Here is a 13,531-nt window from a genome sequence, read left to right on the forward strand (position 1 = left end):
AAAGGAGGGGGAAAAAAAGAAAAAAGGGAGAAAAGGAAAAATGCCATTTTTTTCTTTCCACATTGTGTAAACTCTGCACGTTATCCATAGTTCTCTAGCAAGGGGACCCCTTCCTTTTTTGTTAAATTTATCTAACATAGGGGATAGAATATTCTGAAGGATAGGTTCCTGTTAAATTTGAAGTGAAATATTCCGTTGTTGCGTCGTCCATTGAGCCATATGTTGAAGAATATGCCCCTTCCATATTCAATCCACGTTCTATTGATCTTTTTCTTTTGTCTTTGTTGTTTTTTTTAAAGAGGTTTCGTAAGTTAGAGAATAAGTGCATGTACTGAAAAAAAAAAAAAAAAATGATGGAAAGAAAAAGGGAGGGAAGAAAGAAAAGTTGTTAAGGTAGAAGGAAAGTAAAAGGTGGAAAGACAAGGATTGGAACATGTATTACCAATGTACATTTATCATGCACATTGGACACTTGCTGTTTCAGCAACAGTGAACATGGGTGCATATTCCTTCCTATTGTTTTATTATAATTCGCACAATACCTTATATACGAAGAAACTAATGGTCCCAATTCCTACTACGGCTAGTCCAGAGGGAATATTACCGAAGGTACTCTCAGGGGGGAAAGGTTCATTAGCCTCAACAGTGGGAAAACTGGAGCTGCTATGAGAATCTTCTGAACTTGGAGGATAATAAATCCAAATGGACTCACGTTCGTCACTATTAGTACTTTCCTCTGGAACATGTACAGGTATCGTATTACCTGAACCACTTTCCCTTGGGGGAATATCAGTAGGTCCATCTTCCTGTTTAGTGATAACTTCAAACTGAGCCGTAACTACTGTTCCCTGCTCACCACTCTGTCCCCTTTCTGATCCTGTGCCACTTTCAAGACCTGAAAAATAAATGTAGGGAGGGGTTAGTTAAATATGACCAACAGAGGTGTCATATGGAAATTTTGGGTGTACTGGGGGTGTAGCTGCTTCTTCCCTTTTTTTTTTTTTTATGTGTGTGTGTTCCCTTTTTTCTTAATGTAATAATAGTATATACTCCTAATTATACATATTTCTTACCTACTGCACTTTTCCCTACATCTAACACAAGGGAGGGAGGTGGAAGTATACTATTAGGTTCCCTTCTGCCACTATTATCTGGGACTTCTACCTTAGGGTTCGGACCATGTTCACGTGGTACAGGGACTGTTGGTCGTGATGATGCAGCGGGGGGTGAATCAACCCCGAGTGGACATTTTAAATATGTCGGGGGCGTAAATGTTTTAACCGACCCGGTAGTCCTCAATCTTCTGAACTCCTTACAATAGTCTCTTTCGTTTTCGATCTTACAGTCTTCCAGTACCTTTCCATACGTTTCATTAATTTTCCTTAAATGATTCTCACAATTATTACCACATACCCTTCGGTCATTTTTCTTCATATTACTAGTTCCACTATATTCAAGTGTATAATCGTGTAATATTTTTAATTCTTGAAATTCTTCCTTGGACACATTAGGGCACTGCTTCTCACAGTTCTTCCCAATTCCTTTCTCCATCATTGTGCTATACACGCCCTTCAAAGTATCCCCAAACTTCCCGTTCTCCGTTATTATTCCTGATACTTCATTCCCTAACCAGTAATAGAACAAAGGACAATTATACTTCCACGTTCCAAATTTTTTCGGCTCCATTTTTGTATTATACCAGACACTTGTAATTCTTTTCGCCACATTCTGAAAGTTCCTACATTCCTTGAGTACTTCATTTAATTTTCCCTCCACCTTTCTGTATTCTTCACTGAATGCTGTGCTCTTCGCTTCATCATTAAAATGGTCATACATAATTTTGGACTTCCTCTGATTTGAGCATGTTCCCTATAAGTGTAATAAACAGTACACATATACATACTACATTATGTACATATACTTCAATATGCAGTAGAATGTATAAAGCATTCACTGGGTAGCATACGTTTATTGATTCCGCTTAGTAATTTTTTCATTACCGCCATTTTCCCCCCCCTCCCTGTAATATTTTAGTTTAAAATAGTTCTATCCTAATGTGTGCACTGTCTGGTATGTACTGCATTTGAAGTATATTTTTGATTATTCTATTGTTTCATTCATACTTCCTTTTGGCCCTACATTAAATTTATACTTCCTGTATAGTACATTAGGGAATATTTATTTTTCCTTTTCCCTATAAAGTATAACTTATTGTGAATCTGTACTATATAAGTGTGTATATACTATTCATATTTGTAAAGTATATTAATTATTGAATATAAAAGGTGGGAGGGCAAAAAAATGGGAAGATGATAGGAAGATGATGGGACGGTAAGAAGATGGAGTGGAAGAACGATGCTGTGGTGTGGTACACTCTTTATTTATTCTTTTCCCCTCTTTTCTTATATTACTCTGTACTTTGCGTAAGTTTCTGCATTGTTACATTACCCTTTTATTATTCTTATTTGTTCCTTTCTTTTTGAAATACATTTCTTTCCTTCGAAGGTAAAAATTTTAAATTGTGTTATTCAGATTAAAAATATTTCACACTTTGAATTTTCATTAAAAATTTCCGGTACAATACACACATATTTATCATGTGTTGAGCGTTCCACTTTCCCTTTACACTTATGCACTCATTACTATTTCATACTGAATAAATGTATTCATAAAGAGAGTATAAAATGAATCAATTTATGAAGTTATACTTGAGATTTATGGAAGTATATATTCTCATAAACACTAATAAATTTCCGTCGTTCATTCCTGCCGGCCATATATTTACTCCTCATTAATAATTCCATCTCTTGCTTGTTCTCCCCCCCAATTTAAATATGTAGTTGAGTTGATTACACACTCCCTGCAACTCTTCATGCATATTTTTCTATATTATATTCCTATTCCCTTTCCCCTACAATATTTCTCTATAGTTCTTTCCCTATAAGTAGCATTCTTCCGTTCCCCCTGTGCCCCTGAATATTATTCCATTTAAAAGGGAAGATTATATGTGTATAAGTTTCTTTATAAGTATATAACAATAAGGAACGAATGAAATAATTTATTTTTCCCTCCTTCCTATGTTTTAATATTTAATTGGTGTGCCTAATACATCCTGAAGAATGAACAGTGCGCATCCTTCCTAATTGTACTGTACCTTTTTTCTATAACATAATTAATTCATACTGAACATCCTTACTAATAAAATTATATATGTACCCTAAACAATTGCACCCCAAAAATGTGGAATTGAACAAGAATCAAAGTACATACAATGGGTGTCTCCATGAAATTCCTATACTTCTATTTCAGTGTGCATACAATATTGTACTTATAATATTTATTTATTTTAAATAAGAGAACCAGCCTGTGCTGGTTTTGCCATTCTTTCCTTTATTTTATATTTACATTATTTAGTATATATAATGAATTTATGTTAAAGTGTGTATTCCCCATATGTTCACAAAGAAAAGATATTCAAAATTTCCGTGCGCTCTGGAATATAACTATCATTAAAAAGGTATATATTATATACTAAATTTTTATTCCTTTCTTCAATAATGCACAGTCCCTCAATGTTCAAGGGACGATAACACAATATATTATACATGTGTATCATAATTATTTTAAACGATTGAGAGGGACATAGGAGCAAATATGCTAAGAAGTAGTAAAATGAAAACGACTGAGTAAAATTTCCTATATGTTTTTCTTATATATTTGTTATACTCCTAAAGTGTACTGTGTTATTTATAACATTATATTAATCTTTATACTCCTTCGCTACTATATATATGGGAGCGCAATTTTCCTCTAAGGCGGAATTTTAATATGTATTATTTATTAATGTTTCACTGTTCTTATAACGGTGTTATTAAAAACTATTAACGTATGTAGTATTGTTCATGTGCACGTATATTCGTCCCCCCCCCCTCTGAAAGTGTGCACACTCATTTATATTTAGTGAAGAAGAAGAAGGTTAATTTATAAAATGAATGAGAAACATATAACAGGAGGAATTTTCTACTAATTGTGTATACAGGAATAATTTTATGCACCTTCATAATAATATTATTCAATACACTCTCTTTCGTTTATTGTCGTTCATTTGTAATAATAACTTTTTCTTCCCTTCTCTTTCTGTTTAAATAAGTGTATGGCAATAATTCATTCATATATATGTGCATTATGTGTATTATACTACCTGAGCTATCGGCCCCATTTTTCCCTTGAATTCATATTACACTCCTTACATTAGTGTGTCTCTTCCCCTTCTTCTATTATGTTTACGTATTCCATAAGGACCAGGGAGGTTTAAGAGAAGTTTCAGGGGGGTTACGGGAAGGGTTTGAGGAACTCATGATTACTTCAGTCAATTCATGGTTTAAGGATTCAGGAGGTTTCGGGGATTCTGAGTGGGCGAATTCCTATACCTACGTTTATCATTCTAATATATATAAATGTTTATACATATTAGTAGCATTATCATCCGCACAGTTCCCTATTACAATGTATCATGGTTAATCATAAATAAAGGAATATACACTTTATACTGCTGTACACGTGCGTTCTCACTTTCCAGAAAATATGCATAATATAATTATGGTGCAAGGGCATATGTACAACATAATGTCCAGTAGTATAAGTACACAGGTATCGGTATGGTTTGGTGCACTGTACTATTGAATTACTAAAATCAGTTCTTTTTTTTTACTTATTTATTCTTATTTATGCATGCCATAATGGTGATGTTACATAATGTTAGGTATGGTCACATAGGAAGAAAGTATTCGTTATAGAATGTTCCATGTGGGAAGAAGGAGAACTTAAGTACACTGATCCTATTTGAATAACCCCAAATGTAAGTTCATATTGTATTTATTGTTCATTTATATGTGTGCGGACGATTACTTACTTGCAACATCTTTCCATGTGTACATCCTATGTAAGTATATCCGTTCCGTACCTATTCATGTATGTACGCTCTATTTACCGCATTCTACGTGCAACACACCTGTTACATCTGCATCAAAATTATGTCCCGTAGTAATACTCATATGAAACTAATATGGTGCGTGAACTGAACTCGGAAGCATAGAATAGTCTAATGGGGCATATATATAACAATGTCTCCGCACTCTATTATTAAGTACAGATTAAGGATTCCCCAGTATATGGTCCGTCAACGCGACGTCGGGTCACTACATGGATTATAGGCAACATTATTGTCCCATTTGTATTTGCCCTATAAAGATCTTCCTTAAAAAGTATATATTCACATATATAGAAGAATAATGTACACAACGCATACAGGTAATATATATGTGAAGGTACCGCGTATATGAAATATAAGTACAGTTTTGCAACAGCTACATGGAACACTTAGCTCCCTCCCTCATGTTAAATACTATGGAACCTGTCAGTAGACATCGTTGCATGGAGAGTATAACGTTTGATAGATTCTATTATAATGGGTTAAAATAGTAGCGTTCCATTGATAGACTGTTAGGATGGAGTATTCCATTATAGGGGTCCATAAGGATCTTCCACACTCCTTCTATTCTTCTATGGAAGTGGGGACACCCCCTTCCTTCTTGTACTACTTAGGGACAAGTATGGACACCACTTATTATGGATTATAGTACTCGTATTTTAGGGAAGTAACTTTAAGTATGTATCTTTGTTAAGGGAGGATGTATGTATTACTATACTGTTTCTGCAATGTAGCTATACTTCCTGTATATGTGCACTACTTACAGTACATCCGCGTTAATATATTGTACAATGTGTAGGGTACATGGGCCCCAAACTAACACATTCGTCTATGTAAACGTTTTAGGGGGGGCGTGCGAATTGGTACTCCCCGAGCGAGTCTATACATTATGGGTTCATTATGCTGTGCACACATAAGGAGAGGTATACGTAAAAACATCTATGCACTTGTGCATAAGTCTATTTCTGTGCATGCACACGTACATGCATTGCATTAAATGAAGTGCGTCACAACTGATAATAATAGGCGATGAGGTACAGAATTTTACGGTACGCACGGCATGTAGTACTATGCAATATCATAATTATTTATATAAATAAAAGTAGGAATATTTTGTAACATTCCAGGAGTGTCCATTGTGCGGTTTAATCTTAATGCACAATTGCAGTGCTCACTCCTTTTTCCTGTGTACACTCTCCATATTTGAACTGAATCATTTACACTTCGTCAGAAAAAAGGAGGGATACAGGAATATACAGAATATAGAATAGAATTAAGGAGGGAATGCTCAAATAATGTACTGCTCATTCAAGATGCATGAGTCAATTAAAATTTATATGTAAGAAAAGAAAAGGAAGAAATTAATATTTCTTAACGATCATAAAAGAAAAAAGGGGACTGCATAAAATGAAGTATTATTATAGGAACACAAATATTTTTTCTCCATAAATAATCTGCACACTTCCCCTTCTTTTATATATAGTTGATGTACTCTCTAAATTGAGCCATTTCAGGAAGTATGCACAAACCTACACATGTGAGAAGAGGTAAAAATGCAACCTGCATGTATGAACTGTACCATATGTGGGCGTTAAAATGTTCTTCATTATTTCTCCATCAGTAGTAAAGGCAAGTTTAAGTAGAGTATATGTTATAGCATGTTTCCTTGTGTTGAAAGTTACATTTCTGAATGTGTACGTAATAACGGAAGCGTGTAGATAATAATAACACTCAATTTTCTGAACAATCATCATGTGTGCATAATTCAGTAATATAATGGAATGCATAATGGAATGCATGAAAAAAGTGCATGCAGAGGAATCTTTTATATATTTCTCTTATTCATTTTACTATTTTGTGCTACTTCTTTTTTTTTTTCAACTTGTTCCCATTTTTGCTTTCACAATATGCATAATGCTCCTGATACATATATGTATGTGTTATCGCAATCTTAACATAAGAAAATATATATTATTGAATAAAGTCAAAATTCCGTTCTTACAATCGTAGAACACAGAATTTTCATGCTTACTTTATACTGAGTGCATAAATATATGCACAGTTTTAACATAAGTATATTATATGGAGAAAAATATAATTAGGAAATGGAAGGAGTAAGTGTAAAAAAACGCAGGAGAAGAATTATTATTTGTTTAGGGTTTATAAATAGCACAATGTATACAATGCAACAACAATGTATACATATGCAACAACAATGTATACACATACATGCATACAACAATGCACATGCATAGCGCATGTTTAATATTAATGTAATAAGAGGGAAAGTAAAAATATATAGGAGGAGTTATTTATATATTCTGTTCCATGTTAATTATATTCGTAGGGAGGATATACAAATCAGTTACCCTCAGAAAGTGTATACGCCGTGTTCAACGCAGGCTTAAGTTGCTCTGTAGGCGGTAGTTGGCAAAATCACAAGGGACAAGTGGAAAGGGGAGTAAGAGAAAGTTTAAAGTTACTCGGTATTAATAATAGTTTACCAAGTGAAATTGCAAAAAGATGGTGTTACGCATGTGCACAGAAGGAGAAGGACAGGTCATCCGATAATACATACTGTTATTTTCTGTACTATTGGATAGGTGAAAAAATAGGGGAAAAGTTAAATAATCGTGACCATGACTTTCTCATGAAAGTAATTTATAATGCACTGAAGAAATTCGAGTCCCTGTGTACGTGCAGTAGTGTATACTACAATAGTAGTTGGTACATTTTTCAGAAAAGTAAAGTGCTGTTTGACTACAAGTATAACTACGAAACCCTAATGGAAGGGACCCATAATAAGGGACCTTCCTGCGGTTTGAATTATAACCTTAATTTGGAGGAAGCTTTAAGAGAATATGGAAACTTGGAAAATATATGTGGCGATGATACTGCTACTTTATATTGTAATGAATTTAAAGGAAGAATTCAAGGGAAAAAAAAATATGAAAAACCAAAAAAATTAACATGTACTGTCGCACCAGTATCCCCAGAACCAGCAGATCCAGGAGGGAACCCAGCAGAATCAGGTCCAGGGTTGGTTAGAAGTGAAAGTAGTGAAACACCAGTAGTAGTGGAATCTATAAAAAATGAAGGTAAGAAATTCCCATATGTGAAGGCAGGGAGGGTAGATGCCTCAAATGGCAATCTTCCTGAAAAGAGAGAAAGAAGTAGACAGTGGAAAAAGGGTGAAGGAAAAAGAATAAAATAGAATTAGAGGAAAAAAAAAAAAGGGAACAGAGGAGGAGAGGGAAGAAGGGAAGAGTAGGAAAAAAGGGGAAAAAGTAAAAAAGAAAAAAGGAAAGAGGGGTAAAGATGGAGAAAAGGAAAAAAGGAAGAGTGAATAGAGGAGTGGGTGGTAGTAGGGTTACGGTAAGGAAGATTAAAGGGAGGGAATTTAAAGGGGGGGAAGGTAGGGTTGAGGTTTTAGAGTGAAGAAGGATAGAGAAGAAGAAGTTTAAAGGGGAAAGAAGTTTAGAGGGAAAAATGTTTAAAGTAAAAAAAGTTTAAGGAAAAGAAAGTTTAAAGGAAAAAGTATTTAAGGGAAAAAATGTTTTAAGGGAATAAAAAAAGGAAAAATGGAAAAGAAGTTTAAGGAAAGGAAAAATCAAAGGAATGAGTGGAGGAGTGAGAGAATAAGTGAGTTTGTAAGGAAGTGAGTGTAGGATTTCTCACTTAGGGGTATTTAGGATTAAAGGGTATAGAGGATTTAGGGTGTAGGATTTTGGAGTGTAGGATTAGGGGTGTAGGATTAAGGTTGTAGGATTAGGGAGTGTAGGATTAGGGGTGTAGGATTAGGGGTGTAGGATTAGGGGTGTAGGATTAGGGGTGTAGGATTAGGGGTGTAGGATTAGGGGTGTAGGATTAGGGGTGTAGGATTAAGATTATAGGTTAATGGGTTATATCTAGGGAATTTAGTTTTAAACATTACTTATTACTCTAAATCATCTCTTCTCTTTTTTTCTTATTTTTTAGTTGTAGCAGGTAACACTGATGGTGCTGTAGTGGATGTGCGTAATGGTGATATGCCAGCATCTAATCCATCCTATCCTAAACCAAATGACAGCCCAGACCAAGCAGGTAGTAGTGGTAGTTTTTCCGATGCCGATCTTAATGATGGAATCAGTGGTGGGGAAGGAAAAGGAGGGTCTGATGGGGGTGGTAGTCACATGGTTGATGCTCGTGGTAGTGCTGCGTCACGTGCCATGTCTGGTACCTTGTTAGCAGTAGGACTTACTGTTGTTCCTTACTTATTTTATAAGGTACAGTTATAATGGACAATTACTATTACTATTACAGTTGCAAATACGCCTTAAATGTGTATATAATAAAATTCACCTCATATTTATTCTTTCCTATTTTGATCGTAAATGTTAAAGTAAAGATTAATATAAATATTACTACTGTTCCTTTTCCTTTTTTTTTCAGTACACTCCTGCATTTTCCATGATAAAAAGCTTCTTTGGGAACAACCTTAGTAAAAGTAGAAAAAAAAGTCCCATTAGACATGAACTGAACACCATAACAGACAACTCAACAGAATATTTAAGATCAGACCTAACAGAAAGCGTACTAGCTGACACCGCAACAGAGTATTATATCCCATATACTAGGTAGTTTTTTAGAGAAAGAGAAAGTAATAAAAAGGAAGAACAGCAAAGGAAGAATATGAGTTATCAAGGCATGTAACCTGGAAGGGATGTCCCTCAGGGAAGGCATAAATGGTGACAACTTCACATAAATGGCAGCGATCACTGTACATGTGTATATAATCATTGTTATATGTGTATAATCATTGTTATATGTGTCTAATCATTGTTATATGTATAGTCCACGTCGCGAAGAAGTTGAAGGACGAGCACATTGGGCAGAAAATACGGATAAACACGGAAAACCTCAGTGAGGCTTCTTCCTTCGAAAATGACAACGCTGGGGAGGCCGACCCCTTGGCGTGACGGGGCCGTCGCGCACACGGAAAGCGGCATACAGATTGTCCACATGTTGATGTTCCCATGTGCGTATATCTATGTTCGTGTGTGTGTGCGGTATGCGCGACTAGCCATTCAGGTCTTACTCCTGTGACGTGAACGCGTACACATTTTGGAGCTTCTTTCAAAGGGGCGACACCAATCGGAAAAGTGATTTGTCCTTTCCGAAATGGGGAAATAAAAGGCATAGTCTAATTTGAAGTTTATCCTCCTCCGCCCAACCACGTTGAGCATGCAATATGAGGTGTCGCTTTATTCCCCCCCTCCTTTTTTTTTTAACTTCACCAGCAATGTGTTTTTTGTGAATTCAGTGGGCAGAATACCTGTGAGTGCATATCCACGGGTACCTGTGCAAATGTATATCCACACGCATATGCGCAATGCAATTCGAAATAGTTATTTTGTGCCAACTTTTCATACTAAAAGGTGTAGGGGAAGATGCTTCGCTTCAGAAGGGTCATTAGGCGCAACACCTGGGCAAGGTGGACCCCATGTGCCGGTTCTGATTCTTATGCTGTTAAAGGTGGTGTTGGTGGTTTCAGTGGTGAGGAAGGAAAAGGTGTTTCTGATGGGGGTGATAGTCACAGAAAAGAAGGTGAAGAAGGTGACAGTGGTGTGGTTCCGGTGGTATTGTACCTGGTATCCCCAGTGTGAGAAGGTCCTAGTCTCAGCTAGGCATTTTCTCTCCAAGTAGGTAAAGAAGGAAGCATATGTGTGGCTTTTATGTGCTACTGTCAATGTCTGCATGTGGAAGGCAGTCTACATGGGGAGACCAAAATAAGGGCACTCTTCCTATTATCGTGTGATGACCCCTTTTTCTAAAATTGCACTTGTCCTTACTTCGGTTTTGTTGAAGTATTTGAGGAAGTTGCTGGGGGGGTGACGGCGGTGGGGGTAACGATGGGATCGGCGACAGGGACATAATTTGCATCGTTGTGCCACTTTACTGTGCACACATTTCCATTTAGACATGCTGCTCCTTCCTTTTTATTTTTGGTATGCTCTCCCTAGAAGGGCGTTCTTTTTTATTTTTTCGCATCACTCCAGAGGGGGGGTATCTACTCCTGGGCGGGAACGGAAAGGTGCATTCCTTTAGGAAAGGGAGGAAGAGCGGGGGAAAAAAACTTCCCTTCCTTATACACTTCTTGTATTCCTTCAGGAAGGAGGAAAGGAGGAACAACATTCCTTTCTATATAATCTTTGTATTTCCTTTAAAAAAAGGGGAAGGATACACTAATATATAGAGTAAAATATGAATTGAAAGGAGGAGGAAGGAGGAGATCAAATAACATAAAATGCACACTTTTCCACATATGAATGAACCATTTATAATAACTTCATTTAAAAAAAGAAGAGGAAAGAAGGAGACCATTACTACTAAGCAATCTTAAAAGGAAAGAAGAATAAAGGGTACTATGAGGTGTTATAGTAATACGTAGAACAATTTTTTTTCTCTTTTTTTTTTCTCCTTTTTTTTTTTTTGTAAACACAATAAACACAACTATTCGTATTACACTCTCTTCCATTTATTATATAAGTGTACATTCCCTACTAGGTATTAAACAATAAACACATTTAAAGAGAAAAAATGCTGTGTGTTTATATCTGAACTACACAATATGTACACTAATAATTCTTAATAATCCTCCTGAATAACAATAAGACCTTAATTAGGAATATATGTTAAAATTTCCCATGAGGAAAATGATGCTTTCATATATATAATGGCGGAGGTGTATGAGTGAAAACTGAGCATTCTGCATAATCACCTACAACCCAATAGTATAATGTAATGCATGCAGAGTGTATAAGAAATTTGATTTGACCCTTTATCTGATACTGTATTTCTTGTTGAATTATTCCTATTCCTGCCTTAATTATACATAATGATTTATTTTATAATGTATATAATGCACAATGTGTTATCCTTCCTTGAAAAATTGAACAATGTGTACTATTGGAAAAAAAATAAAAAGTTGGTATGCATATCCCTAGAACAGGAGAAAATTCCTATATATTTATTTTGCACCCCTGAACACATTTTAACATAAATTTATTACATATACTTAAATGTTCATAAAAATCCAAAATGGTAACAGTGCAGGTGATTATTCTCCATTCATATTATATAAGTACTATGAAGATAACACTTTGTGCGTGGTGGCATAAGAAAGTAACATAGGATCATATAGAAATATATACTCACATATTCTGCCAATTCCACTTTTAGGGAGATTCGCTGGAATTACCCTCAGAAGGAATATACACTAAGTTTAAGGCGGGATTGGATTGCTCAGAAGAAGGTGATTGGCAAAGGCACAGCGAAAGGGTAAGGAGGGAAGTGGGCACTACATTAAATTTATTTGGAATTGATAAGAGTTTTGCCAGTGACATTGCAAAGGGCTTGTGTTACGCATGTGCACAGAGTGGGGGGAACAGTTCATCCGACGACACGTATTGCTATTTCCTATATTATTGGATAGGTGGTAATGTAATGAAGAAGGAAATGTCCCATCAAGAATTTAAAAGGGTCATGAAAGCAATTTATAAGGCACTGAATGAAGGGGGGTCTATGTGTAATTGTAGTACTGCACCCTATGATATTCATGATATCGTCTTCTATGAGAGTAAGGAGCTATTTGACTACTCCTATAATTATGGTACTATGGGAAAAATATCAGAAGGCTGGAGCGAACTTTGTGGGGAAAAATATGAAAGTTATCTGCAAAAAATTACTGAAGTATATGGGAGGATACAGAGGTGCCGTGAAGATGATGATTCAGATTGTGCGGAAATTGAAAAGAAGTATAAGGATTATTTTAATGGCAAGGAGCTGAACTTGGAATGTAGCAAAGCAGATAAACCACAACCTGAACCACTGCTGCAGACGGAAGAAGTTCAATCGGAAAGAGAAACTCACCTAAGTGAACCTTCAGAAACTAGGCCAGAAGATAGATCAGGTCCAGCGCATGAAAGAGGTAAGTATAGAGTAGAACTATATCTTAAATGAAGTAACATTACTAAGTAAAAGTGGAGGAATAAGGAATTCCCATACAGGAGTGAATTCATAAATTCGTACCTAGAAAATTCCCTAGCCATGGTACATATGTCCCATCACCCTTAAGGGAAGAGGGAGGGGGGTGTAAGGTTCCGGTTTTAGGGTAGAGGAGAAGGAGGGAGGATGTAAAGGAAAAAGGAATAGTACAATAAAAAGAAAGGAAGAGGAAGAAGGAGGGGAAAAGGGAGGGAGAGTGAATGAAAGAGTAGGTAGAAGTATTTTTGAGGTAAGGGTGGTTGGAAGAGGAAAGGTTAAAGGAAGGAGGGTGCAGGATTTCACACCTAAGGGTGTAGGATTAAGGGTGGAAGGTTGTTATGGTGAAAGGTTTTAGGTGGGGAGGTTGGTAGGGTGGGAAGGTGGTAGGTGGATGGAAGGATGTTAGGGTGGAAGTAAGGCGGTAGGTGGATGAAAGGATGTTAGGGTGGAAGTAAGGCGGTAGGTGGATGGGAGGGGTGTTAAGTGTGTGTGACCTAAGGGTTTCTAGGTTTTAAG

General features: G+C 36.2%; 3 protein-coding genes across 3 annotated transcripts; 2 read left to right on the top strand and 1 right to left on the bottom strand.

The window, feature by feature from the left end:
* Positions 1-838: 838 nt before the first annotated feature.
* Positions 839-1,836, bottom strand: PCYB_032240 (KIR-like CYIR protein; the record flags this gene model as incomplete). Its single annotated transcript, XM_004220894.1, has 2 exons — positions 839-895; positions 1,282-1,836. The coding sequence occupies 2 exons, from the start codon at positions 1,834-1,836 to the stop codon at positions 839-841; spliced, it is 612 nt and encodes a 203-aa protein (XP_004220942.1).
* A 6,735-nt stretch (positions 1,837-8,571) lies between these two features.
* On the top strand, positions 8,572-9,610 carry PCYB_032250 (KIR-like CYIR protein; the record flags this gene model as incomplete). Its single annotated transcript, XM_004220895.1, has 3 exons — positions 8,572-8,632; positions 8,969-9,255; positions 9,422-9,610. The coding sequence occupies 3 exons, from the start codon at positions 8,572-8,574 to the stop codon at positions 9,608-9,610; spliced, it is 537 nt and encodes a 178-aa protein (XP_004220943.1).
* A 2,460-nt stretch (positions 9,611-12,070) lies between these two features.
* On the top strand, positions 12,071-12,991 carry PCYB_032260 (KIR-like CYIR protein; the record flags this gene model as incomplete). Its single annotated transcript, XM_004220896.1, has 2 exons — positions 12,071-12,085; positions 12,212-12,991. 2 exons carry the CDS (start codon positions 12,071-12,073, stop codon positions 12,989-12,991), a joined length of 795 nt encoding a protein of 264 aa, XP_004220944.1.
* Between the last annotated feature and the right edge of the window lie 540 nt (positions 12,992-13,531).

The sequence above is a fragment of the Plasmodium cynomolgi genome, chromosome 3 (genome assembly GCF_000321355.1).
Source record: "Plasmodium cynomolgi strain B DNA, chromosome 3, whole genome shotgun sequence".
In the NCBI taxonomy this organism is placed as follows: Eukaryota; Apicomplexa; class Aconoidasida; order Haemosporida; family Plasmodiidae; genus Plasmodium; species Plasmodium cynomolgi.